Here is a 26859-nt window from a genome sequence, read left to right on the forward strand (position 1 = left end):
GGTAAAGATTCATTCCATTAGCTCACTTAATGACTAACTCTTTCCATTCTATTCTTTCCATCTCCTCCTTACTTTATATCACAAGGAAGTCAATTGGCAAATGAATATAATCATTATACAATAAAAATACTAAAATCCAGGAATACTAGAAGAATCTGTTTCTATCTGCCCGGGAAACTTCCTGTGTGGGAAATCCCTCAGCAAACCATGGCCCAGGGGTCAAATCCAGCCTGCTTTTTGGAAGGCCTCTTTGCCAAGAAAACTCAGAGAGTTGGACGTGACTAATTGGCTAAACAATTTGTAGGCACACTGCTAGAAATAGACTTCAAGTGATTTACCCAGAGTTAGAGAGCTACTAAGTGGGGTTCCAATTCAGTTCTTCCTGACCCCAGGCTCAGCCCTCTATCTGTTATGGTGCTCTATCCTCTATTCATAGAATATATGGTGCAAAGAAACTCTACTTATTCTTCTTTGGCACCAAACCATAAACAACAATAGATTTATGGGAACAATGTAATGAAGCAGCTGGCAAACCTTTCTAACAGTAGTTGGCATCCTCCTGTCCCCCCTTTTCCCGGAAGATATGGAAGGAAAAAAAACTAAGCAAACAACTTATCTTTGAAAAACAAAATAATAATAATAAATCTCAGGCCATCAAGCTGTAGGCACTCTCAATAAATCATGGTGAAGTTGAAATGATGAAACCATTTAATGCTCTTCAATAGAAGGGTGCTCTATATGGAAAACAAAACCAAACCTGGCTTACCTTCCCAAACACAGCAACACGAGTCTTGTCAATGTATGCTTCCTTCAACATTGTCCTACAAGGTTAAAGGGGAGAAGTAGGATTTAATGCTAAAGTGCAAACTGGACTGTCTTTTTTTTTCCTTTTCTAGTGAAATCCAAAGCAATTCCCATTAAAATCTATAGACATGGAAGCCATTCCTGAAAATGGTAGCTAATGGCAGCTTGAGCATTTCAAGGTCAGAAAGAAAGAGCATCATCAGCATCATTAACCAATCAACCAAGGAACCTCTCAACAAAGTTTTAATAAGCACCTATTATGTGCTTAAAGCAGACACTGAGCTAAGTACTAGGCATCCAGAAGAAGCAAAATAGTCCCTTTCCCTGAGGGGACTTCCATTTCATCAGGAGAAACAGCATGTGCACATAAAAGTAAGTTCAAAATGTAGGTGAAATAAATAGGTATATTTTTGGGAAAGGCACTAGTTGATGGTAGGGACCAGTAAAGGCTTCCTTAGAGGAAGCAATAATTGAATTGAGCTTTGAAGGAATTAAAAATGGGAGAAGTAAAGAGGGACTGTTTTTTCTACCAGGCATAGGGGAGAAACAACCTTTGCGAAGGCAACCTGAGGTGGGGGGAGATTGTGTATCAGGAGGAGCACGTAGGCTAGGTTGGTAGGAACATAGAGTGAGTGAGAGTAATGTGAAATCAGTATTAAAAGATAAATGGGAGCCAGATTGAAGAGAACTTTAAATGCCAACCAGAGTTGTTTATAGTCAATTCTCCAAGTATTATGGAGCCAAAGGAGTTTATTGAAGAGTGAGATCTGTGCCTTAGGAATATCACTTTGGCAGCTGTGTGGAGAATGGATAGAAAAAGGAAAGATGAGAGAAAAGAGCACCATTAGGAGGCTGTTGCAATAATCTAGGTAAGGGGTGATGAGTCCCTGGGCTACCGTGCTGGCAGTGTGAGTGAGGAGAAGGTATAGATGAGAGATGTTGTGAAGGTGCTCTTGATAAGACTTGGACAACTGTTATTAGGAGAATCTTTCTAAGAATGTGAATTACTAGTAAAACCCAGTGGAATTGTGCATCAGCTAAGGCGGGTTAGGGGGGTTTTGGGGAGAGGGAAAGAACATGAAACATGTAACTATGGGGAAATATTCAAAATAAAAATAAAAAAGAAAAGTCAATAAAGGCCAAATTTTAGTTAAAAAAAAAAAAGAATGTGAATTACTCAAAGATGGTTGCACTACTTCAGAAAGTGGTAAATTCCCATTCATTGGGGGGATCTTCAAGCAGAAGCTGGATTACCAGTAGTTGGGAATATTATTCTGGCGATTCCTTTCAGGTATGAGTGAGAAAGATGTTGAGCTTGCTTCTAAATACAGTCGCTCATTACAGATTCTAGCCACAATTCAGGCCACTCTCTGGTCATTTCACCAGCCAAAATAACCCTGAGATTAAAATAGTTAGAATTCTACTGTAACACATCTTCCTGTCCTTTGCCCCATTCCCACAATCTACTTCTGAAGGCATAGTCAAATTAATTTTGTCAATGTTTATATCAGCTTACTTCCCTGAAGCCCCACAGGAAAACTTCAGCAATTTTTCAACCACACATTACACAGAGAACCAAGGAGAGGCAAATAATAGCTACAACAATTGGGGGAGCTTTGCATATATGGGAGAGAATAGAATGGGAGAAATATCTGGCATATCCAATATGGTAAGTAAATGTGGAATGTATCCTGCTTATTGACTCTTTGTCAACTTTTTACTAAAGAAAAACAAGCTTATGATTTATGCTTATTGTTGGTGAAATAGATTTTTTTTAAAAATCAGAATATCCTTTCCTAATCACTATTCATCCTACATATGTTTCCTCTTATTAGAAATGGGAGAGTTTATTTTTCGTATTCTGAATTATTTTTATAACAGGGCTTTAGAGTAGAAAGGCCCTCAATCAATCCTTGTGTATTAGGGAGAATTATTGTGCATTTCTGTGTCTGAGTCTACTACTTTTGTATTTTCTCTGTCCTTAGGAATCCCAAAGTATAGCTTCTTTTGAAACAGAATTTCATTAATAAATGAAGCAGAGAAGGGTTCTTTTCCTGTGTAAGTGAGAAACCACTCATCTGTCCCTAACGAAGATGAGGAGAGATACATGGTTTGATAGACTACTTCTTAATAAGTTATGTACCAATTAGAAATATCTTGGGGTATTCAAGGGAGGACCTGAATAATGACCTCCTAAAACTATTTATCAAGTTGCCTGACCCAGCTCTTGGGTCTCTGGTCTTTCAAGAGGCCCATGGAAACTTCCTATGTTACTTTATCAATTATAATGCTGGCCTAACCAATAAATCTGATATAATCAATATCTCTTACTCCAAATCAGTCTCTTGAGATAATTTTAATCATAACAGAATTTAAGCTCCTTGAAGGAAGGGGCTATGATTATTTTTTAATTTGTATCCTTAGCATTTAGCATGATACTTGGCACATTGTTAAGGACTTATTAAATGCTTTTCTTTCATTTATTTCATAGCAACTCTAAAATTCTGAGACTTTCTAATGGGATAAAGCAATAGAAGAGAATAAAGAGTCTAGGTTGCAACTGTGAGGTTGCCAATCTACCTACCTGGAAGTATATTGGTTTCTCAATAGAAAGAGGGAAGTTAGAAAGAGGTTGTGGGTTTGGGAGAGAAAAGAAAAATGATAAATATCAACAAATATATTTTGATCATTTGCTCTGTGCAAAGAGTGCTAGGACTTTAATCTCCTCTCCTCTCATGATGGAGTCTTATCAATCCCCTCCATTAGTAATAACCTTTCCTTAAAAGAACACTTTGCTTAGATTTCTCCAATTGTCTCATCTCATAATCTTCCATATTATAGCCAGCTACGTTTGGGGCATCTCCCTATTACTGATGGAATCTGTGGAATGGTATCTTATCTAATTTTTCTATATCCCCAGTGCCTAGCTCTGAACACGATAAGCATTTATTAATTGCTTGATGAAAGAATTAATTAATAAATGTTACTGTGGGAGCTACGAGGATGACACAAAGATGTAAGAGAATTCATTTTCTGCTATCCAAGACCTTATAATCTAGTTGAGTCAAAAGGCTTGATTTCTTGTCCTGGCTCCTGTCCTGGGTAAGTTACACTTATTGTGGGTCTCAGTCTGTTCATCTGTCAAATAAAAATCACAAACACTGCAAGAGTAAAATGAGATAATAGATGTGAAAATACTTTAAAAATATAGATGTGCCATTCAAATTTAAGCTATTAGAAACATATTTAGTTAAACCTCATTAATTCTGGGTTAGGTGGGTGGCTCAATGGATAGAGAGCCAGGCCAGGAATGAGAGGTCCTGGGTTTAAATTTGGCTTCAGACACTTCCTAACTCTGTGACCCTGGGCAAGTCACTTAGCCCTAATTGCCTAGCTCTATCTGCTCTTCTGCCTTGGAATCAATTCTTAGTATCGGTTCTAAGACACATGGTAAGGGTTTAAAAATAAACTTCATTAATTCTGATCATACTAATTTGGAATTGATCATTCAGAGGGGGATTGCACTGAAATTTATCTTTGAATTTTCTCTGAAAAAAAAGGCTAAGTAAATAAATACTGTAAATTAGATTTCGAGGGGAACATTTAGCTAACTTAATGAGAACTTTCAAGTAATTAAAAGTATCTTTTGCATATATGAATTTAATATGGTAAATGATCTTTACTGTTCATTATAGTGGGTCTAGCAGAAACATCACTTGGGAACAGTAATACAGTATGTATAGTTTATGTCCTAAAATGATTGTCTTTCAATAAGTCAGGCTATCGTTATCCTTTTTTTTTTAAATCCTAAATTGATGTCTTAGAAGCAACACTGTGTATTGGTTCCAAGACAGAGGAGTGGTAAGGGCTAGGTAATAGGGGTTAAATAACTTGCCTAAAGCCACACAGCCAGGAAGTGCCTGAAGTCACATTTGAACCCAGGACCTCTCATTTGTAGGCTTGGCTCTCAATCCACTGAGCCATCTAGCTTGCCTGCCATCCTCACTATTCAAAAAAGGTTTGTTAAATACCTTTTACAATTAATACTACATGTCATGATACTACTGACATTTCTGTTTCCATCTCCTCCTTGCCTCCACTAGTGAACCTTCCTTTGTAACAAAATACTGAACAAAGTAACCAAGTCTGACACTATCTGTAGCTTTCTACACCCCGTTTCTCCTAAGGCTCAATTCAGAGAGGGAAAGTATGTTTCATCAGGGCCAAGATTGCTTATTACTGAGAGTTAGTGAGATGGCCCTGGGCAAGGAGTCAGAAAGATCTGAGTTCATACTGGCTGTGTGACCCTGCATATGTCATTTAACCTGTGCCTTAATTTCTTCAAGTGCAAAATGGGGAAAATGATAGCACCTACTTTTCAGGGTTGTTGTGAGAGTCAGATGAGAGTACCTGGAACATAATAAGAACTTAATAAATGCTTGTTTCCTTCCTTCCTTATTCCACTTAAAAATAACTAATAATATTCAGTTTTTATAGATTTCTTTAAGAGTTGCACCAGCAGTTTGCAGGTTAGCTCATTTGATCCTTACAACAAGAAGTAGGTGCTCTTATTATCTTCATTTTACAAATATGGAAACTAAGGCAGAGTGAGGTGAAGTGAAATGCTCAGGGTTCCAAAAGTAGTCGGTGTCAGAGGCAGAATTTGAGCTTTCTGACTTTGGAGTCAGAACTCCACTTAGTAGTTTCCACTGTGCCAGTATTCTTAAAACTGTCACTTGAGTAATTCTTGGCACCCACATCTGCCAAGTGTAGCATTTGGGCCAGTCCCTCTGCAAATGGGCTGATTTCTGCATTTGGGCTTTGAAAAAAATGTGCAGGTATTCCTAAAGATAATTAGGTGACCCAGCTGCAAATAAAATTTTAGAAATCCAAACAAATTAGGAAATTAGACTAATATGCCTAAAATAGCTTCATTTCAACATACATTCTCCTCATTTCTCTAGCAAGAATCCTTTTGACCTAATGGAATCAATGGAAGCTCAATGGCTAGTGGAGACTCTACATGTATTTACATAACGTACAACTCAAACCTTCAGAGAAGATCCCTTTTCTAGACACTTTTGCTTCTCAAACTTAACCCTGTAGATTCCATTCCCACCTACTCAAGTGAGATAATTGAAGGAAAGGTTTCAAAAATTACTTAGACTATTTTACTCTGTATTGATTTCTCCTGTTTCTGTCATCTCGAGCATCTAGGTAGCTCCCGGACTTGAAGTCAGGAACACCTAAGTCCAAATCTGGCTGAAAACACTAGCTTTGTGATCCTAGATGAGTCACTTAACCCTGTTTGCCTCAGGTTTCTCAGCTATAAAAAATAGCTGGAGAAGGAACAGTGAAATATTTGAGTATTGTTGCCAAGAAAACCCCAAATCAGATGAATGCAATTGAAATGATTGAATAACAATAATATTCACAAGCTGGGCCATACAGTTTTGCCCTTGGTTTTATATTCCTGTGTACTCTAATTTTTCTAAATATGTCAATATTCACTTCTCAATCAGATGGCAGGTATGTTGAGGTTAAGGTTAAGGTATGTTGAGGTTATTTGCTGTCGTAGTCACCTTAGCATCTAGTATGATCCTGGGCAACAGAGCCAATACTGGAGATAGACAAAGGGAGGTACATTATCCTAGACCAGTGATGGCAAACCTTTTAGATGGGTGGGTGATGTCCTCAAGGATGTGTGTGGTGAGGGAGAAGGGAACAGCCTGGCTCCCCTGTTCCTCTGGCTTTCTAGCAATGAACTCTGGCAAGCTCTGTGCTGGGGCAATGGCTGGTGTGCCCACAGAGAGGGCTCCGAGTGCCCCCTCTGGCATGCATGCCATAGGTTCACCACCATGGTTCTAGATCAGTGGTTCCCAAACTTTTTTGGCCTACTGCCCCCTTTCCAGAAAAAAATATTGCTTAGCCCCCTGGGAATTAATTAAAAAAATTTTAATAGCAATTAATAGGAAAGATAAATGCACCTTTGGCCATCACTGCCCTCCTGGATCGCTGCAGCACCCACCGGGGGCGGTAGCTCCCACGTTGGGAATCACTGTTCTAGATTATATCATGTAAGAGGGTATGGTGGAGGACCTATTCTAAGGCTCAAAGCTTTCTTAAGATACTAAAATATGAAGATTCATTTATGAAATGCAAGAACACATGAATTTCAAGCCTTTTTAAGGTGCATAAATCCCTTCTCCTAGTCCTGCAGGGTACACAATGGATGCCTAATTATGGTTTTGTGCTCATAAAGTCACATGCAAAGTAGATTCTTCCTTCTCTTTCTAAAGAAGAGTGGGGCATGACTTGACATAGCTTTCATTATCACTCCTAGTCTTGGGACTGAACATTCGTGTGCAAGTATATAGTATACCAACAACCACAAGGCTGTACACATTCTTTGGGAGACCATAGATGGGTCTAAATGATTACTGTCCTAGATTCCAGATTTTTTTTTTAAAAAAAGGAATGATTCAGCTGACTGAAATAGAGAATTCAGAATGATTCAGAAACTGAAATTCAGAAATTCAGAACAGTTGAAATACTGAATGATTCAGATGTCTTCTCTCAACAATTGAAATTCTAGCTATTTAGAAATACTTCTGGGAACATACAGCTTGTGGTTGTTAGACTTTTTTTTTCATTACTTTTCATCTGGATGTTTGGTCTACATGTGGATACTATTTGAGAGGAAGATATCACATGTATTTGCTATAGAAAGTTGTAAGAGTCTGGGGAGCCCTTGGAACTTATTGAGTCAGTCCTAGGCTCTATTCTACCTCACAAGTAATCCTGGATTGTATTCTTGACCCTATCATTGACTCAGTAGGAAGCATCATACCCTTGGGAGTCCCATCATCTATGCTTCCAGGGACTCTCTCATTTCCTGATCTTAAAAAAAATCCAGATAATGATACTCATTTGCAAAGTGCTTTGAGATCTGTGAAGAGCTGTTATTTCAGTACAAAATATTGTTATTATCCTGTTGCTCTCAACTCTACCCAGCTGTGCTCTCTATAACTATATTTTAGCTGTGTTTTCTGGACTGAATTTAATCATTACTGACACTGAAGGCTGTTTAAAAAATTGACACCAGTGTCTCAAGGTTATAATAGTATATGTTTAAAGTAAGCATTATAATCTTGTCCTTGGCACTGGATGGCAGAGTCTTGGCTTGAATTAATCTAGCAAAAATATTTTTAATGAATGCATACTGTTTGATGAACTCCATTGTAGGCACTGTGATTCTTGCCCTCAATGAACTTGTAATCTAATTGGGGACCGAATATGAACACACACTGAAAAATGAATTGCTGAATAGTGTGGTTCAGAATCCAAATTCTGTAGGACTTTAGAAGAAGGAGGGCCCGACAGGGCTGAAGTAGTCTGCACTTAAGACTTAAGTGGGGTCTTAAAGGATAGAGAGGAATTATATAGGTAAATGATAGGGAGAATATAGGTGAGGAAGAAAACACAAGTGAACACAGGAAAGCAGGAATGAGCATGGGGGTGATTGTGGGGCAGAAAGCTACCCTTATCTGGATATTCTTTGGTCTCTTTTTTCTTCACTAGTATAGGTCTCTCATTACTTCTTGACTAGTCTGTTTCAATATCCTTCCTAACTATTCTCCCCATTTCCATTATTTCCTCACTTCAGTCTATCTCATATATGGATGTTAGATTAGTCTTCTGAATGCATAGGTCTGATAGCATCTCTCCTCTGTGCAAAAATTTTAAAGCATACCCATTGGTTCCTGAATAAAAGACAAACTCCTTAGGTTGGCGTTTAGGGCCCTTTATAATCTGGTGTCTATTTATTGAAAAAAAATGAGGTCCCTTGCCAGGGAGTTCTCTCTTTTTACCTGCTCCTCATCTTGTATATCCCTATGATACTATTCCCTTCTCTAACCTCTTTTATCTCCATCTAATGAAGCCACAGTCCTTGCTAAGATCAAGCCCTCTAAAAACACACTTGATTGGAGCCCCTCCTGCCTTCTATATCAGAGTGTCCTCTCTTATCTCTAATTTTTATTTAGGTATTGGTCTCTTCCCTGCTGTTTACAAAAAATGTCCAAGTTTCCCCATCCTTAAAAACTCTCGCTAGAACCCACCATACCTTCAGTTGTCCTTTATCTATCCTCATATTATTCTATAAATATGTATTCTCTCTCCATATATATCTATAACTATATATCTCCTTTTTCATATTTCTATCTATTTCACATCGCTTAGGCTATTAGCTTACATTTCTTCTTCTTCTTTTTTTTTTAAACCCTTACTTTCTGTCTTGGTAACAACTCTAAGACAGAAGGGCAAGGGCTAGGAAACAGGATTAAATTGCCTTCCCAGGACACTACCCCTAGTGTCTGAGTTCAGATTTGATCTCAGGTTCTCCTGACTCTATGCCTGGCATTCTATCTACTGTGCAACCTAGCTGCCCCCACATTTCTTCTTGAAAATGCTGCCTCCAGTCAGGGCCTCCACTTCTCTCATTTGCTTTGAAACCTTTTGTAATCTGACTTCCAACCTTATCACTTAACTGAAATGACTCTCTCCCAAGTTATCAATAGTCTTTTAACTGATGAATCTTATGGGGTTTTTTTAATCTTCAATTTTTAAAAATTTCTCTTAAGGAAATTACAAATTTACTACATTCTCTTCCTAGGTATTCTCTCCTCTCTGTATTTTCATGATATTATTTTCCCTTGGTTCTCTTCCTATATGTCTCACAATTATTTATTTTTCTTTTGTGGCTCTTTTTCCAAGCAGTATTTCCACTAAGTATAGGTCTTTCCCGAGAAAAAAAGAAAGAAAAAGAGAAAGAGAGAGACAGAGAGAGCGAGACAGAGAGCGAGAGCGAGAGCGAGAGCGAGAGCGAGAGCGAGAGAGAGAGAGAGAGAGAGAGAGAGAGAGAGAGAGAGAGAGAGAATGTGTTAGGGTAGCTACAGGAGCAAGAATTTTTAGGGGAAAAACAAAGATATTTTACCTTGAAAATTGTCTGAGTCTTGCCTGCAAAATCTGTGCAGGCATATTGAAAATTCATGCAAATTATGTATCCAAATATGCACAACTATGTCTAGGACCTAGATGTGGCTCCCTGTGTGGTGTGCCCAATCTTATGCCATTGAAATGCTTTGCCCTATTACCTTTCCCAATTCAATTCAATTCACAAGGTATTGGGCTCTCACCCCACAGCCTTCATTTGGTCTTTCTCTTCCAGGGAGCCCAGTTTTCTCTTCACTTCATGGAGGAGCTTGGTGCCTTGGAAGCCACTACCACGACCATCAAACTTCACCACGATGGCACCATGACTGCTGACCATGACAGTTTCCCAGTTGACCTCAAACTTTTCAGTCACACTCTGGCTCCCTGGTGTGCCATCACTGAAAAAGAGAACATGGGTTAGAGGAAGGACTGAGTGCCTAAAAGACTGATGACACCCACAAAGTCAGAGGTTTTAGGCAGCAGTTAATCAGTTCTCTTTTCTGATGCTAGTGGAAAAGAATTCTCCCCATCCCTAAGGAGACCCCTGATTTTTTCCCTTGTCTGCTGATATGGTACAGGGAGATAGCAATATGATGCTTAAAGCTCAACTTAAAGAAAACTTTCCCTCTAACTCAAGAGGAAATATCTTACAAAAGAGAGAATTCTGGACTTGGAGCAGAAAGACTTGAGTTCAAATCCTGCCTCAGTTAAATACCAGCTCTGTGACCCTGGACATGTCACTTAAGTTCTTTGGGCCTTAGGTCCCTCCTCTGTAAAATGGGGAGTTTGAACTCTATGTCTGTTAAGTTTCCTAGATGACCTCAAATTTCACCGTTATGGCCTAAGTCTCCTCTAACTCTAAAGTCATGATCCTATGATAGGTACCTTTATCACTCCCTAAAAACTTCAGTATCTTCATGTTCTTTGTCCCCTAGTTCAGAGTTTCTGACAGAGATACTCCCATCTCAATCAGTGTTCCCTGCTATACTGCCTGTTCCCCTATGCCAACTTGTTCTCAAGGTAACCCATACTGGGAAGGAAAGGCTTGCTCAATGAATTTGCACAAGATGTGTTAAGGACAACAGATCAGGGCTTTGTAGGATTTAAAAGGAGTCTTACATTAATTGAGAGGAATTAAGATCAATAACAATGGAATTCAGACCTTTTTTCTCTGGGCCTTAGTTTCCTCTTTTGTAAAAAGAGAGAGTTGTACTAGATGAGTGATTCTCAAAAGTTTTTGGTCTTACGACCTCCTTACACTCTTCAAAATTATCAAGGACCCCATAGAGTTTTAATTCATTAAGATTACAATAATAAATCCACTAACGCTAAGATTAATGACATTTTAGTGAAGATTAACCATATTTTCTAAGGCAAAATAATTAAATGAGAGGAGTAATATTGTTATATGTTTTTTGTTGTTGCAGATTGATTTAATGTCTGAATTAATAGAAGGCAATTGGATTCTTATATTTCTTTCTGCATTCAATCTGTTACAATATGATATTTTGATTGAAGTATAGGAAAGAAATTTGGCATCATGTAGATTTGTAGTTGGGATAGGGAAGAGTACCTTAATAGGCTAATAACATCTTAGTATTCTTGCAAGAATGGTTTTGACCTTATGGACTTCCTGGAAGGTTCTCACAGGGTTCTGCAGACTGTCCTTTAAGAACTGCTGAATGAGAATTATCTCTAAGTTTCCTTCTAATTCTGTCATTTTGTGGTCAGTAATATGTCACTTGGGAACAGGCATTTTTTTTGGGGGGGGCAAAGGGTCTTTCCAGGTTCCTCTCAGATGTTGCTTCCAAACCAAGCCTGTGGTGCCAAGATTATCCTTGCCCACATCTCCCATCCAACTGAGAGATATTCAATAACCAACTGTGAAGAAAAGTGACAGCTGAGTGACCAGTTGGGGTACAAGATCAGGAGAGGAGGAGAATTCTCCTATTTGAAAATCAAACACTTGTCATCCATTTAGGTCATTACAAAAAATTCACTTCTAACAGCATTTCTCATTTGGACCTCCTCACTAAGTGTGCTGGCCGGCAGATTTTTTAGATTATGTCTAATCAAGTGCCTGTTAGTTTGATGAGCTCTGCTCTCTCTCAAGCACCTCCTGTAATGAAATTAAGTTCCCTCATAGGTAATTGGATAGATAGGATGCTGGCAGTATTTAAGTCTTTGCTTGAAGGTAGCTTCAAGGACAATGGCATTTAAAAATCATGATTATTTTTAAGGAGCTAGATTGCCTCAGTTTCCCCTTCTTTTCTCCTTTAAAATGAAATGAATGATGTGTCAAATGAGTCCATAATTATAACCATTCTGTGGCTGGCCCAGAAGGAAAATCTGGATAAAAACCACTTCTGAGTCCCTGAAGGTGCTTGTTGGCTTAGTGACGTAGAGTTGGACTGCTGTCTTGTGGTTGGGTTTGTGTTGTAGCCTTCCTACCTCCTCCAGTAAATCCAGAGTGGAAAGGGGAGGTTTCAGGGCCACCTCTGGGGACTTAAGCTAATCACATAACATTTTTTGGCTGAGTTTTCCTCATTTGTAAAATGAAAGGCCTGGGATAGATAATCTATGAATAACCTTTCCAGTTTGAGGGTGCCAGGGAGTGCAGGAGCTGGACTTGGGAGTAAGGAGGAAGTTCCAATTCTGTCTCAGACACTTAAAAACCGTGTGATCTTGGGTACCTCATCTGACTTCTCTTGGCTCAAGTTTCATCATTTGTGAAATGGGGTTAATAAGAGCATCTATCTCACAGGGTTATTACAAGGACACAAATACGTAAATAGCTATATAAATGTTAGCTACTATTAATTTGTGGAATACTGTAAATCTTTCTAATACTGATATCAGAAGAATTGAAATGTGGGTAATTTGAGGAAAGGTATTTGGGATAAAGGAAATGAAAGGAGAATGTTGGAGACTTGATAAGTGTGTAATCTAGGTTACAGGTAGGCTGGAATTAAAGGAGATTCAGGGTATAATAGGACTGAAGTCAGGAGTATAACACAGAAGGAAACAGATCTTTTAGGGAGAAGAGAAATTAAACTAAACAGACAAACACAGCAGGCTTACAGACTGGGACTTAGACTCAAACACAAGCTGAGGGAAATAGACTAGACTGAAATTAACTAACAGGCTTTAGTTAATTTCACAGGAAGGGACTTGTTTTGAAGTAACACCTTCCTTCAAGATGGATACCCCAGCTTCCTCTAAGCCCAGAGTATGTTGTCTCTTTCCCTCTTCTTCCCTCTTGATAACTAACAGACAAATTACACTAATAGGACTGTTGAAACACAAAAGGGTTTATTTTGTTTGAAGGATGTTTGTTAGGAAGGTGGATCAAAGGAAAGCCCTATCAGTTGTCTCAGGAACCTCAGGTGGGGGAAGGGAAGTAAAGATGGAGTCTGAGTAAGGACCTGCCTTTAAACTCAGCTTTACAAAGTGCTATTGCTATCTAAAGGGAATAAATGATGACTGACTAACTATAACTAATGCTGTCAATTAGGTAACTCTTCACAGATTTAACTCCTCTCTAATTACTCTCCTTATTAACTCCACAGACATATAAGGTAAGGGAGGGAAGGCAGGGATGGTATTAGGAAAGGAAGATATAAAGAGTTTATCTAAAATAATAATTTCTTAAGTAAATATGTCAAAGCTAGGCTAAATTTCAATATTAAGGCTAGGTAATCAAAGCAGCTCGGCTCATTCACAACCTCCCTCCATGGAAGACCCAGACAACTGCCTTTTCCTCAAGATTCCAAACCTCTAACAGCTTTTGGAACTCAGCCAAAGCTAGAAAAAACTATATCACCCCAATTCTGTATACTACAGAATGGATCAATGCTTGCCTTCTTTAATGATACTGCTTCCCAGTCTTGGGTTGCAACTCACTTTAGGGTTGCCAAATATCTGTAGAGGAATAATAAAAAAAGCCCCAGAAAAAGATGAGCTTCCCAACTTGATCAGGAGCCAGGGCCAGGGAAGAAAAAGCCTTGGGAATAGGTGGAGCAGGAAGGAACTGGCTCCCTGACCATACCTTGGCTTCTCATCCTGTTCTGCTCTTTGCTTACTCATTCTTATTTTTTAAACCCTTACATTGTCTTAAAATTAATATTAAATATCAATTCCATGGCAGAAGAGTGGTAAGAGCCAGGCAATGGGGGGGTTAAGTGACTTGCCTAGGAAGTATCTGAGGCCAGATTTGAACCCAAGACTTCCTGGCTTTCCCTCCAATGAGCCATCTAGTTGCTCCTTTATTCAGTCTTTTTAAAAATTATCCTTAAAAATACATAATGTTAATAGTAATATGATGAATATTATTTGTTATAAATATGTAATAAATTATAATAATTATGCTTATCCAAGAGAAACAAATTCTCATATTATGCCCTAAAATCTATCTATCTAAATCCTTTACTCAATCTTTATAAGTCTTTACTCCAGTTATTGGAGAGATAGGTAGTTAGTCCATTGGTATCTTTCTGTTATTGCCAAACAGCCTGTGCCTGGTCTACAAGACGCTTGAATTCTTCCAGATTCTTCTAGATTAAGCATAGTCATTCCTTTTCCTACCCTTTAAAGCACTCAAGAAAATATTATATCATTCTAAGAAGGAGTCACAGATTTTGTAGCTGAAAGGATCTTGGAATTCTAAAGCTGTAATTAATCAAAATTGTGCCTAGGACAAATTAAATTGAGGAGTAGTAATGGGAGATTGGTTTTAGCAACCCAGAGGACAGTCCAACCACTGAGACAATAGAATATGGTGGTAAAGAAGACCTTTCTACCACAGTTGTAATTCTTGAGAGAGTCTCTTACTTCAGATGGAGTCAAAAGTAAAGGTGGCAAATCTGACCTCAGATACTTCCTAGCTGTGTGTGTGTGTGTTACCCTGGGCAAGTCACTTAACCTCAACTGCCTCGCTTTTATTGCTCTTCTACCTTGGAACTTATTTTTAGTATTGATTCTGACAGAAGGAATGGATTTTTAAAAAGGGTAAAGGCATTCCTAGAAAAGAGTACCAAGGACATCAGGATCCTGAGAATAGCGGATAAGAAGTTGTGCCCCATACCACTGGAGGGCCTCTAGGGAAGACCCAGGAACAAAGAACCAATAGTACTCTTGGGTGTTGGTTCCCTCTGTCAAAGCCTGGTTGGCTCCATGCTAGTTAAAGCCCTTTCTAGTCCCATCTCTTCTAGACACCCATGAGACCCAGAGAATTTAAGGAACTTTACTAGAACTCTTTTACTACATATGCACAACTAAAAGTTTAAAGGGGCATATTTGTACTGTTGTATTGAATTATCATTGTGTTATTGTGTGTAAAGGGACATATTTGTATTAGTATTATTGTGGTCTTCATTATATTTGAATTTCATCATTTAAAAAACAGTCCCTTTCTATTTTAGTCTCCTTTTAGGACACCATTGATATTCAGTTTAGATTCACAGCAAAGAAAATATGAGAAGGAAAATGAGCTAAAAGTGTTTTTTCCAACCTTTTTCTGTATTTAGTTGTCATATCATAAAGGATGGGATTTGACTGTCAGTATACCCAGAGGTAGTCTTTGAATGAAGTCTCATAGCATTTACTTTAGAAAGAAAAGTGAAGGAAAATGACTTTTCTGGGAATTTGACAAGCATTTGGAGAGGCCTTCTTTCCTTACTCCCATCACTGGAAACCCTCTGGGGGACTTATAACCTAGAGATCAAGGTTAAAAACCATTTGTCTGGAGAATCAGAGAGGCCATTAGCATCTATGAGAATCATCTGAATAAAAAGGAGGAAGAAGAGGAGGTTTTAAACCAATCAAGAATGTTAGGAAACTGGGTTAATTCTTCATTGAAACTAAAACTCTGTTCTTGGGGCCATGCTGTGAGACTGCCTTAGAGGGGAGGTTATCCCAGAATAAAGTCCTTTTAGTACTTCAGTAATTAAGCCCTTTTGGATAGAGCCCAAAGCAGACCAGGAACATCCTGAATTTTGTTCTCTGGGTTTACAGCGACTGGGCAGGAGTGCTCTTTCCCCTTCAGTGACTTTACTAGATCAAATTCTCCTTCATCTTTGACATAGTAGCACTGCTCCCAGTTAAGAGTAAGGCAGAAAAATTGTCAGGGGAAGAGACTAAGAAAGGCTTAGCCTTTCCATTGTGCAAGGACTCTTAAGTGCTGGCAGAAGAGACCTCTAGATGAATCAGAAGATTGTGCCTGACTCCTGGCATTTTCATGGTCATACCTCATGCTCTCTCTTACAACAGTTAACACAAGAAAAAGGGAGGTCATACTTACACCACCAGGAGCAGAGGATAGTGGGCAGTGTCAGTGAAGGTGGCCGGCTTTAAGATCTGCATTGGCAAGTCTGGGAAGGAACAGAACAAACATAGTCACATTTTAGTATCAATTGCCAATCCATAATAAACTTAGTTCCCATTTATGTAGCACTTTACAGTTGATGAAACTCTTTCCTTGTAACAGTCCTACAAAGGCAGATTGTGCTTTATACCCATTCTGAGGATGAGAAAACTGGCTCAGAGATGTTAAATGACTGTCCTTTACCATAGTCCAAGAGCATTTGTGTCACTTTAAACCCATGACTTCTGATACTCCGGCCATTCTTCTTTGTTAGACTGCACGAGGTGCTTAATGTAGAAAAGGGAATGCTTCTTGGTCATGTGTATCAGTCAATAGGACTTTAGAAGTGAATTTAACTTGGGGGGGGGCTCTGACCTTTCATTCATTCAGCAAACATTTATGAAGTAGTACCTTCTACTATGAGGCAGTGGATAGAGAAGAGAGCTGGCTGCAGTCAGGGGTTAGGAAGCTAGTCACTCAAAGGTAGCCTCAGATACTAACTGTGAGACCTTGGGGAAGCCAGTTAAATCTCAGTCTGCCTCAGTTTCCTCATCTGTAAAATGGGGATAGTAGTTACAACCATCTCCCAGAGTTGTGAGGATAAAATGGAATATTTGTCAAGTGCCTTACAAAGCTTTCTAGAAATTACCATTATTGTCTCACAACCACATAATCAATAGTCCTAAAGCACAGCTCTGCCTATGTCTCCCCAGCTCAAGGAGTACTCTAATGTCCCCTTCATGCAAGTCCTTTTGTTTTTCTTTTCAAGTCCTTAAATAATCAGACTCCAACCTCCTTTTATAAGCTTATTTCATTTACATTATTCTCTTCCAGCATTACTGATATTCCAGCCAAACTAAACTTGCTGCCTTCTCTACATGGTCTTCTATCTTCCATCTTCCATCTCCTTTATGCAGGTTGTCTCTCTCTGACTAGAATGCATTCTTTACTTACGCTAGCCTCATAGAAGTCTTAGCTTCCTTCAGGGCTCATCTCAAGTGGCTTCTTCTTCAGGAATACCAGGTTGTATGTATCTCTCTAGTTTCTATTATCTCTCACTGCCCAGAAGACTTTGTATGTGTTTTGCATTAATTTCATATTAATTTTCTGGGTACATATTGCTCTTCCCATCTCCTGTCCCCATGCATATTCACCCACTGTCCTTCATTCCTGGAATGCTCCCCATTCTCCTATAGCTGCCTCTTGGAATCTTTGGTTTGCTTCAAGGCCCAGCTCAAAGCCTTTCCTGGTCCCTTTAACCTTCCCATCTAAGATTAGCTTCCATTTACAATGATATAAGATATATTTTATGTGTATCTATTTATTTATGTGTTATCTCCCTCATTAGAAATCAAGATCCTCAATGGCTAGAACTGTTGGCTTTTTTTTTTTTTTTTTTGTCTTTGAGAGGATGGCAAGGCTCTTGGATCCTTAGGTTATACCTGTAGATCAGATGATAGTGCTGGGGGCTCTGGAAGAGGCAGAGGTAGGGTATTTGAAAAGACCGGGAGGACCTTTAGGAAGTGGTGGCAGGAGGGAGGATTAGGCCTGGCTATATAGTTCACTTTTGAGCTAGAGATGGATTCTTGGTAGCCTGAGACTTGGGTGAAGGGAAGGCGAGCAGGAGGGTGCTCCTATTGAGCTTCCTGCACCTTGGATGGGTTCTGGATGGCCCAGGGCCAGAGGATAAAGGGAGGAGGTCAGGTAAGAGGGGTAGGCATTCCCAGTGGGGCTGGGTGTTTCCACTTCTGGGCTATTCCAAATGGATTCTGGGTCACAGCAGTAATAGGAATAGAGAAGAGAGGCAGATGAGACATATTATAGAAGCAGAATTATTGATATTTGACTGAAGTATGGGGATGACAGAGGAAGATGACAGAGAAAATAAAGATAATGACAATCTTTTGAGTAATGGAAACTGGGTAAATGGTGGTCCTACTGGGAAAAAAGTGACATCAGAAGAGCAAGGTTTTTGGGGAAAGATTATAGGCTCAGTTTCAGACATGTTAGGTTTTGAGGGTATGAATTAGTCATGCAGTTGGAAATATGAGTATGTAGGCAGTTAGAAGTATGAGCCTGAAGTTCAGGATAGAGGTCAGGGCTAGAGATTCACATGTGGGAGTCATTTAGGCAGAGGTGATAGTTCAATCCATGGAAATGAGTGAGGTCTCCAAAGGGGGGAGTATGGAGAGAGAAGCCTTAAAAGGTTCATGGGAAATCAAGAGGGTCCACTAATTTTATATGCAGCTCTGGTGATATTACTCTTCTCCAGGCCCCTCACAATCTGGCACTACCTTACCTTTCCAGGGCTATCTTGTCTTTGTCTTGTACTTGGCACACCCTTGAAACAACCTTTATCTCTTGAACATGCCCTGCTTGTACCTATCTCTGTGCTTCTGCTCATATTATTTTCTTGAACATTCTTCCCTTTTTTGCCTGCTGAATTCCTACCCATTCTTTAAAGCCAAATTCAAATTCCACTTTCTACATGAGGCCTTTCCAGATACCTCCATTGATAAAGGCCTTCTTCCAACACTTTGTTCTATACCTGCCTAAAGCACTTTATCATATATTATGGGGAATTATGGCTCCCTGTCTTTGTATCTTATCTCCCTACTAGCCCATAATTTCCATGAGGTCAGGATCTATATATTTTTCCAGACTTCACATCTCCCCAAGTATCTTGCAGTGTTCATACTGCATTCAATTGCTTAGTAAATGCTTGCTGAATTGAATAAGATTGACCCAGTTAAGAAGTCAGAGGATCTGTTTAGGGAGCAACCAGAATAAGGAAGTGAGTGTGATATGTAAAGGTAAGGCCCTGCTGCGTGGTGGAAGGAGCTAAGGATTGGAAGTCATCAGGAGACCTGGGGAACTAGCTTCAGCTTTGTCACTGGCTTATTGTTTCACCATGGATAAATCACTTACATTTTCTGTTGTTCAGTTTCCTCATCTATAACCTGGGGATAAATATACCTGAACTCCCAAAGCTATGAGTTCTTTGTGAAGATTCGGAGAGATCATGTATTGTGGATGCACTTTAAAAGGGAGAAGATGTACAAATGCGAGGGATTATTAACAGCAACATCACAGGCAGCAAGAAAATGAAAACCCTGAGGGCTCCATGAGTCACTTTGTCATGCATCGCTTGCACAACACACAATTAAACATTTTCTCGTCTCTGTTATTTTCCCCTTAGGCAGCAGTGTCAGTGTCCCAGCTGGGAATCAATATTTGAAGGGATTGGAAGGGAGAGAAAGAAGAAAACAGATCCTGGGTGAGATAGGGACTAGGAAGAGAGAAGAGAAGACAAGGGGGGCGGTTATGGACCAAAGCAAGATGGCAGTGCTAATTGCTGGATGGATATTGAGAGCCTGTCTCTCTGTGCCGGAAGGGATACTTGAAGGTGGTCTGGTTATGGGCCTCTGAAGCCCCAGCTGGGCCTTGTCAGAATCCAAGGTCCTTTGGATCTACTCCTCAGGCTAGTGAAAACTGCCTCCAGAAAAAAATCAAAGACCAATGACAAAAAATCTCCCACTTGGGTTCTTTCTCCCCAAACAAAACTACATAAACCTTCTTCCTTAAATTTGGCATTTGTTTGCTGACGGTAAACACAACCCAGATTACCAAAGGCCTAGCAATTAACTCAGAATTAGTGGCATTTTCAATATGATTAATATACAGGTTCACCACAGGCTAGACACGTTTGCTTGGCAATCATTTTCTGACACAAGGTCTAATTACCTATTCTGGTTGAATACTAATGCCTTGCAAATTGGATCAATGGCCCAGGGACTAGCAGAAAAGCTGGGGATGGACTTTATCATTTAAATATCCATAAAACATGGGCTGGGCTGCTTCTGTTACTGATAAGCCGAAGGGCAGACCTTGGAAATCCCGGCCCAGTGGCCTGAAAACAGCTTTAGATTCCAGACAAGGATTCCTTAAGAGTTTCTCTCTATTTCATCAAAGCCTTATAATAATCCAACAAAACAAAACAAATAAAATTCTGTTGGTGGGCAAAGAAACCTTTCTGAAACCTCTAAGGTCACTTTGAGCTACCTGCTTTTGTCCCATCATCCTCCACTTGTTTTTTTTCTGGAAGCTTTCATGCCCCATTCTTGTACAACTAAATCCTTGCTAGACAGAGTTTCCCAGCTATTGTGTCAGAAAAGGAAAACCAATTAGACGCACCTGGGCAAGAACTAATATGGGAGGGGCACCCCCAAATCTCTCCCTATAAAACTAATGATCCATGCCTTTGAATTGATTCTGTGTGAAAGAGGCAAAAGACTCAGGTGGCTCACACTTCAACCAGGAAGAGAAGTTGGCACATTGGTGAAATCACATCAAATGTTCCAAGTCTAAGGCAGCCTCTTCAGTCCCTCACCTTGTTTTGGTAATGATTTGACCATCACACCTGAGGCCTAATGGCTCACATACAATTGTAGCCATCCCCCTCTGGTGACTGAGACACAAATAGATCCTTTGCCTTCAATTCCTCTTACCGATATTTCTCTATGCTCTCACTACTGAGTGTCTCTTTTTAGGTTTTGCCTGTCTAAACTCTATTGTTAAAACTTCTTTTAAGGCCCCCAAATGCTAGAACTGATTGGGACAGATTCAGTTTTTTGACTGAAATTAGGTTCCGAGGAAATGAAAACCCAAGATAGTGTGCTTAATACTGGTTAGAGGTTTGTGAGTATGGATGAGGTCTCAGCCTTCTTCAATGGGATGGCCCCTGTCTCTTCTCCATGAGTCTCCTGGCTTCTTATTCATGGTTGACTGATTCTGCATGCTGAAGTTCACATGTGTAATCTTTTATTCCAAAGATACTAAAGTCAGTTGATCTTTGGTTAGCTATTTCCCTCCTACTCTTCAAGGTCACTCATGACCTTAGAATGGGTGTCTAGGATATGAAATGAGACTTCACTGTTCCTAAGGAATTCTCAACTGGATTCTGAAGGATTCTTGGTGGATGATTTAGGGCAAAAGTCATCCCCTAATCTGAATGGGAAAGAAAAGGGTTCTCTCTCTTCATCATTTCTTTCTTCTGTGGTATCTTTGGTAAAGAGCAAGAAATCAATTGGGAAAGGCAACGTATTGAGTAGTGGAAAGTAATCAGGACAACCAGGTTCTAGTTCTGCCTTTGCTATTTAGAGGATTAGATTAAATGAACTCTAAGGTCACTATGCATATCTGTCATGGGATGTCTCACTATCCTTGTCCCTGGGCTTCTAGAGAGCAGAAGAATGCCCTGCTCTCTACAAGAAAGGCCTGCATGGGCTCCTTTGAGCACAGAGTACACTGAAAATGCTTACTGCACAGTGATCCTTGCCAGTTTTCAGAATATAATTCTCAAGGAAGTCAGTAAAACTCTATGACTAGTGAATGTGGTTCTTCATTAGTTGAATCTACTGAATAACTGAGGGCAAATATGAAAATCCTTTTTGTTTTCTAGCTTGTTAGGACAATATGATTAAAATAACAAATAAAATGTTATTCAAATAATATTACTAAAATAACAAAATAAAAAATAAAACACTAAAATAAAATTTAAAAATGCCTTAGGAAGTAGAATCCAGTTTTTGCAAGTTTTTATCACATCATCATCAGAATATTTACTGAGCATCAGTTATATAAAAAGCATTGTGCTAAATTTCACCTCCCTTCTGTTGATTATTTCCTATTTGTCCTGTATATAGCTTATTTGTACATAGTTGTTTGCATGTTATCTCCCCCCATAAGATTAAGGTAGAGACTGATAGTGCCTGGCACACAGTAGGTGCTGAAGAAATGCTTGTTGACTAACTGGCATAGAAAGAAAGAAAATATTATATTATATTCATTTTAGGATAAAGGACATAACTAGGAATATACATAACAATACAATGTAGCATATGTTAAGTTCTAGGTAATTAGTAGATAGCAAAAATGCCATGGAAGTTCAGAGGAGTCAGAGATCCTTATGAGCTGGGGAAAGTTATCACAGAGGAGGAATATTAGGTAGATCTTGAAGGATGAGAGAAGAAGCTTGTAAGGCAGAGTGCCTTAACTACAACATACGTACATATATATAGGCATATATACATTTTTTTCTCTCTCTCCCTCTCTCAGACTAAGGCTGGAGAATTTAGCTGAAGAGAAGACCAGGAATTTCCAGGAGGCAATATCCAATATCAGAGTCAGAAGTAGATCCCAAAGTTTTAGATATCTCTAGACATACATACAAAGTAGAGGTAACAAACATGGTGGCCAAAGGTCTTAATGCAAGGAGTTAATTAATAGCTGGGGTGAGACTCATAGCTACAATAGGGATATGGAAGAGTACAGAAATATAGCTTGGACCAATGATTTAAAAAAAAGAGATGTTTAGTATTGAAAAAATATATGGAGGGGAACCTAGGTGACTCAATGGATTAAAAGCCAGGCCTAGAGATGTGAGGTCTTGGGTTCAAATATGACCTCAGACAATTTCTAGCTGTGTGACCCTGGGCAAATCACTTAACCCCAATTGCCTGGCCACTCTTCTGTTTTGAAACAATGCACAATATTGATTCTAAGACAGAAGGTATGAGTTAAGAAAAAATCTATATGGAAAAGGAGGGGAGAAGATACAGACTAATTTTGGTGAAGGTGAATAAAAAATAACAGAAGGGATATTCTAGTACATGGGTTCATAACCTGAGGACCATGAACTAATTAAAAAATATAGTTGGTTTCTTTAGTAATCCTCTGTATTTTGTTTTATGCATTTAACAACATTATTGTGGCAAGGGACCAATAGGCTTCACCAGACTGCCGAGGGGTGGGGGGGAAGGCTCTGACATACAAAAAGGTAAGGAATCTTTCTATGCAGCCAGTAAAAAGCAATAAAGGAACAGCTCAAGAAACATCTCAAAGAGGGCACAGGGACATATAATATTGATGGAGAACTTCAATCTATGGACGCTTTCTGAAGTACTCTCTAGAAACATGGTGGAGATCTCTAGCTTCCTAAAGCAGAATACTGGTAGATTCTTGCCTTAGTGATAATCTATTACTCAAAAGACAGATGAATTAATTCGATGAACTGATATCGTAGATATGATTATCATGATTACCATCACAATAATAACCAACTGCCTGCTGAAACAGCAATGACAGAAATTTTGAGATCAAGGTCTATTCTTCTCTCATCCCTCCAAAAGACTGCTTGGCTTGCATGGGTTTAGGGTTCTCCTGCTAATTCAATGAAGTCTTCCTGGATCTGGTACAACCCTCTTCCTATATTCTAGTCAATGATTCCACTGACCTGTCATATAAATTAAGGCAGCTACATCTCTAGCCAAAGGATGCCCAGCAAAGAGATCCTTTAAGCTCTCCCTCAGGCCCTTTATAAATATTTACATTACCATCATCTCTTCTCAGCTCACAATGTCTCTCAGTTTCAGAATTCATTTTTGTCAGCTATGAAAGTGTATGTTATCATTATGGGAATAACTGTAAACTGCTTGCAGTGTGGAACACCCACAGATGGCAAGTGTCTTCTGCAGGAGGTGTCAGAGGGGATAAACCACATGATATGATAGTTTTTCCTGTGACCCACTGACCATTAGTGGTCAGGGTCTCTTGGCCTCTGATTGTAGATACACACAAAAGAGAAAGGAAGGGCTCAAAAGGTAATAAAGGATTTATTTGTCTCTCATCCTGTAATATAGAGCCATTGCTGCATAGCTCTTTGATGGATTCTATCCAAAGGACTTTGAGGAGTTTACCTCCAGCCCAACACATGCTATTAACTCCATGGACACATACAGGATAGGGAACATAAATGCTAATACACAGAAAAACTGCCCAGTTTTGTTTTTATCTTTGCAACCTTAGTTCCTAGTGTAGATATTACAGCACTAAATAAATAATTTTTTGTGTTATGGGTTGATTGGGGGATCTCTCCAATCAACTTGATGAGATTACAAGGAGGTGAGCCTTTGTTTGGGTTGTGAAGATCTCCCTATGGAGGGTACTGACATGCCCACTGGCACCTAGTAGAGAAGATTAAAGTCTTCTGGTCAGGTCTTAGTGACTGGGGTTGCCTCCAAGGTGAGTTAGTTGGCTTGAAACCCGCTGTGGTGCTGCCTGAAAAATGAATTCATTGATGGGGGCTGCCCTGAAGATGAATTAATTGGCTCAGGCTCTGTTGGGAAGAGTTCCCTTTATTCTGGCCCATAACAGGAATCTTCATTGAGGATTTTACCTTCATCGCTTTATCCTCTCCTTAAGAGAGGTCCTCAGAATATAGTTGGTGGATGTGGAGTTCTCTCTCCTCCAAAACTGTTAATGACAGACATATATTCTGACAACCACTACAGTTATATGATCAGTGAGTCCATATGAACAGGGCAGGTTCATCGTGAAGGAGTTGACCAGGAGCTGCAAGTGTGTTGACAAATGGGATAGCCTAAGCCAGGCATGTTGCTTAGTTGGTGTGTGGAGAGGTACAGTGGGAAAAAGGGACTCATTAGACTGTTGACAATATTAAATTTGGTTCCCTTTTGAGAAAGGTATAACACAATGGATGGTACTGAATTAGAAGAGATGAGGATTTTGTCAAAAAATGGACCTTGGACAAAGAGAATTGTGATTTTTAAAGGGGTCCATGAACCCCATTATATTTGCGTTTCTGTTGGTTGGCAAAAGCTGTATCATGCATTATATATACATTTGTTTTCCTGAGTATTTGTATGGATCTGGGGACCCATTTCCCCACATTTATGGAGATCAAAATATGAGCTATATTTGATCATTATTTCAGAGCAAAGTTTTGGTAAGAGTAATATGAGCCAAAGATATATTGATCTTTTAAGGCTACCCCTACAATTGAATGTGGTTTGTGGAAACCCCAGGATACATTGAATCTAGTGGAAAAGTGGCCAGTCTAACTGGAACTGCATTACTATGTCACAAAGAGTCTCATCTAGTTTTTTTGTACTTCTTTTCTTTCAAAACACAACTCAGTCACTGATGGATTGGTCAGATACCAACTCAGAAAGCTTATGCTTCTCTTGTTTTCTTCCTGTTGTTCAGAGCCTCAGAATGGGAAACAGCTTGGAGTTCTCATGATTGATATTGGCAACATTCAATTCTGGTAATAATTGATGGATGGTTTTGACTTGGTATCCTTTGTATCTAATATAATACCTTGTGGTTACTTGATGCTTAATAAATGGTGAATTGAATTGTTTATTAAGTCAAATTTGTTGAATGGGATGGCACTCTCTGAGTTTTCTTATCAGTCAAATGTGTGTGTATGTGTGTTTAAGATGATTTTGAAGCTCCTTTTTTGGTTCTAACTCTATGATCCATTAAGAGAAATGAGGAAACTATAATAGGGGAATGGAGTTTGGTGAAAGACATCAAGGTCAATCTTATAAGTGTTGAAGTTCCAATGATGGTGGAATAACTAAGTAAAAAAGCCCAGTAGACTACTAAAGACGCTAAACTGGAGTCCAAGAGAGATGTCAAGTCTAGAGCAAGAGATATGGGAGATATTTTCTTAGAAATAATGGTTGAAACTAATATATCTTCAAAGAAGAAAGTTTAGATAGAGATGAGCAAAGGCCAAGGACAGAATTTTGACTCTTATCCAAGTGTGGAAGGTGAGAAGAATAAGAGGAACCATTGAAGAAGCAGCCAGAGAGATAGAAACAATATATAAATGTCCTAGGGAGGAAAGAATTTCAATTTCATCTAAGTGAGATAGTAAACGTATGGTACAGAGAGACCTTATGCTTCTATTTTATCCCTTGTAGTGTCTAGCATCATTTTGGACAAGTATTGGGTGCTCAATAAATACTTGTCAATTGACAGAGTCAGTATAATTCTTTTTCTCTGCCTCCCTGAATCTCTCCCTAGCTGGCTATCATTTCAAATCATTTTTTTCCAAACAACTCATTTCCAGCTGTTTGGAGAGCAGAAACTATCATTATTGGGATAATATGGTATTCTTTCACATAAGTCATTAGACAAAGCAATCTTCTACTGACAGCTGAATCATTTCTGAGCAGGAATGGTAATGAAAATATGGGAAAAAAAGAAAAACTAGTACTTACTGTAATCTTCGATCTCAATACTTTTGTATTCAATTTTAGGCATCTGCCGGTCACTAATAGTCTTCTGTACATGGGCATTTACTTCCAGCTCAAAGATTTCTGAAAGAGAGAGGAAACAATGACAGAGAGAAACCCAATGAAATTGCTTCCTAGGAGCCCATTTGCACTTATAGGATCACAGATTTAGAGTTACAATGTATTGAGAGGACATTTAGTTCAAACATTTCATTTTAGAGATGTAGAAACTGAGGCCCAGAGAGTCCAAGAGATTCATTTAAAATCATAGTGGTAGCAAGAAATTGATTCAGGATTAAAGCCATGCTTCTGTCCACTACACTTACTAAAGGTAATGACCATCATAAATTTGGAGGGGAAGACGACTGGAATGTCAATTATTTCCCAGGAAAAATTCATTTAAATTCTTCAATTTGATTGAAAGTTATCTGGGAAAGTTATTTGATACTTCATTCTAGTTTTATTGATTCACTTGATCCTTTTGTTCATTTTAGGTCCCTCAAAGTAAAGCTTGAAATGGCCTGGGATTTGTCCCAGTTGGTTTTGTCCCACCCTGTCTCAAATCTTACCCTAAAAAGAGGAGACCCTCCACTT

The 26859-nt window shown here is 39.1% G+C and overlaps 1 protein-coding gene across 1 annotated transcript in view; it reads right to left on the reverse strand.

Moving 5' to 3' along the window:
- DPP6 (dipeptidyl peptidase like 6) overlaps positions 1 to 26859 on the reverse strand; it is a 993205-nt gene that overhangs the window by 14340 nt on the left and 952006 nt on the right. The window contains exons 18-21 of the mRNA XM_044677974.1: positions 26251 to 26349; positions 16097 to 16166; positions 10002 to 10196; positions 767 to 821 (exon numbers count right to left, since the gene is read on the reverse strand). Coding sequence (XP_044533909.1) covers positions 767 to 821; positions 10002 to 10196; positions 16097 to 16166; positions 26251 to 26349 — 419 coding nt within the window. The remainder of the gene's footprint in view (positions 1 to 766; positions 822 to 10001; positions 10197 to 16096; positions 16167 to 26250; positions 26350 to 26859) is intronic.

The sequence above is a fragment of the Gracilinanus agilis genome, chromosome 5, assembly GCF_016433145.1.
Source record: "Gracilinanus agilis isolate LMUSP501 chromosome 5, AgileGrace, whole genome shotgun sequence".
NCBI lineage: Eukaryota > Metazoa > Chordata > Mammalia > Didelphimorphia > Didelphidae > Gracilinanus > Gracilinanus agilis.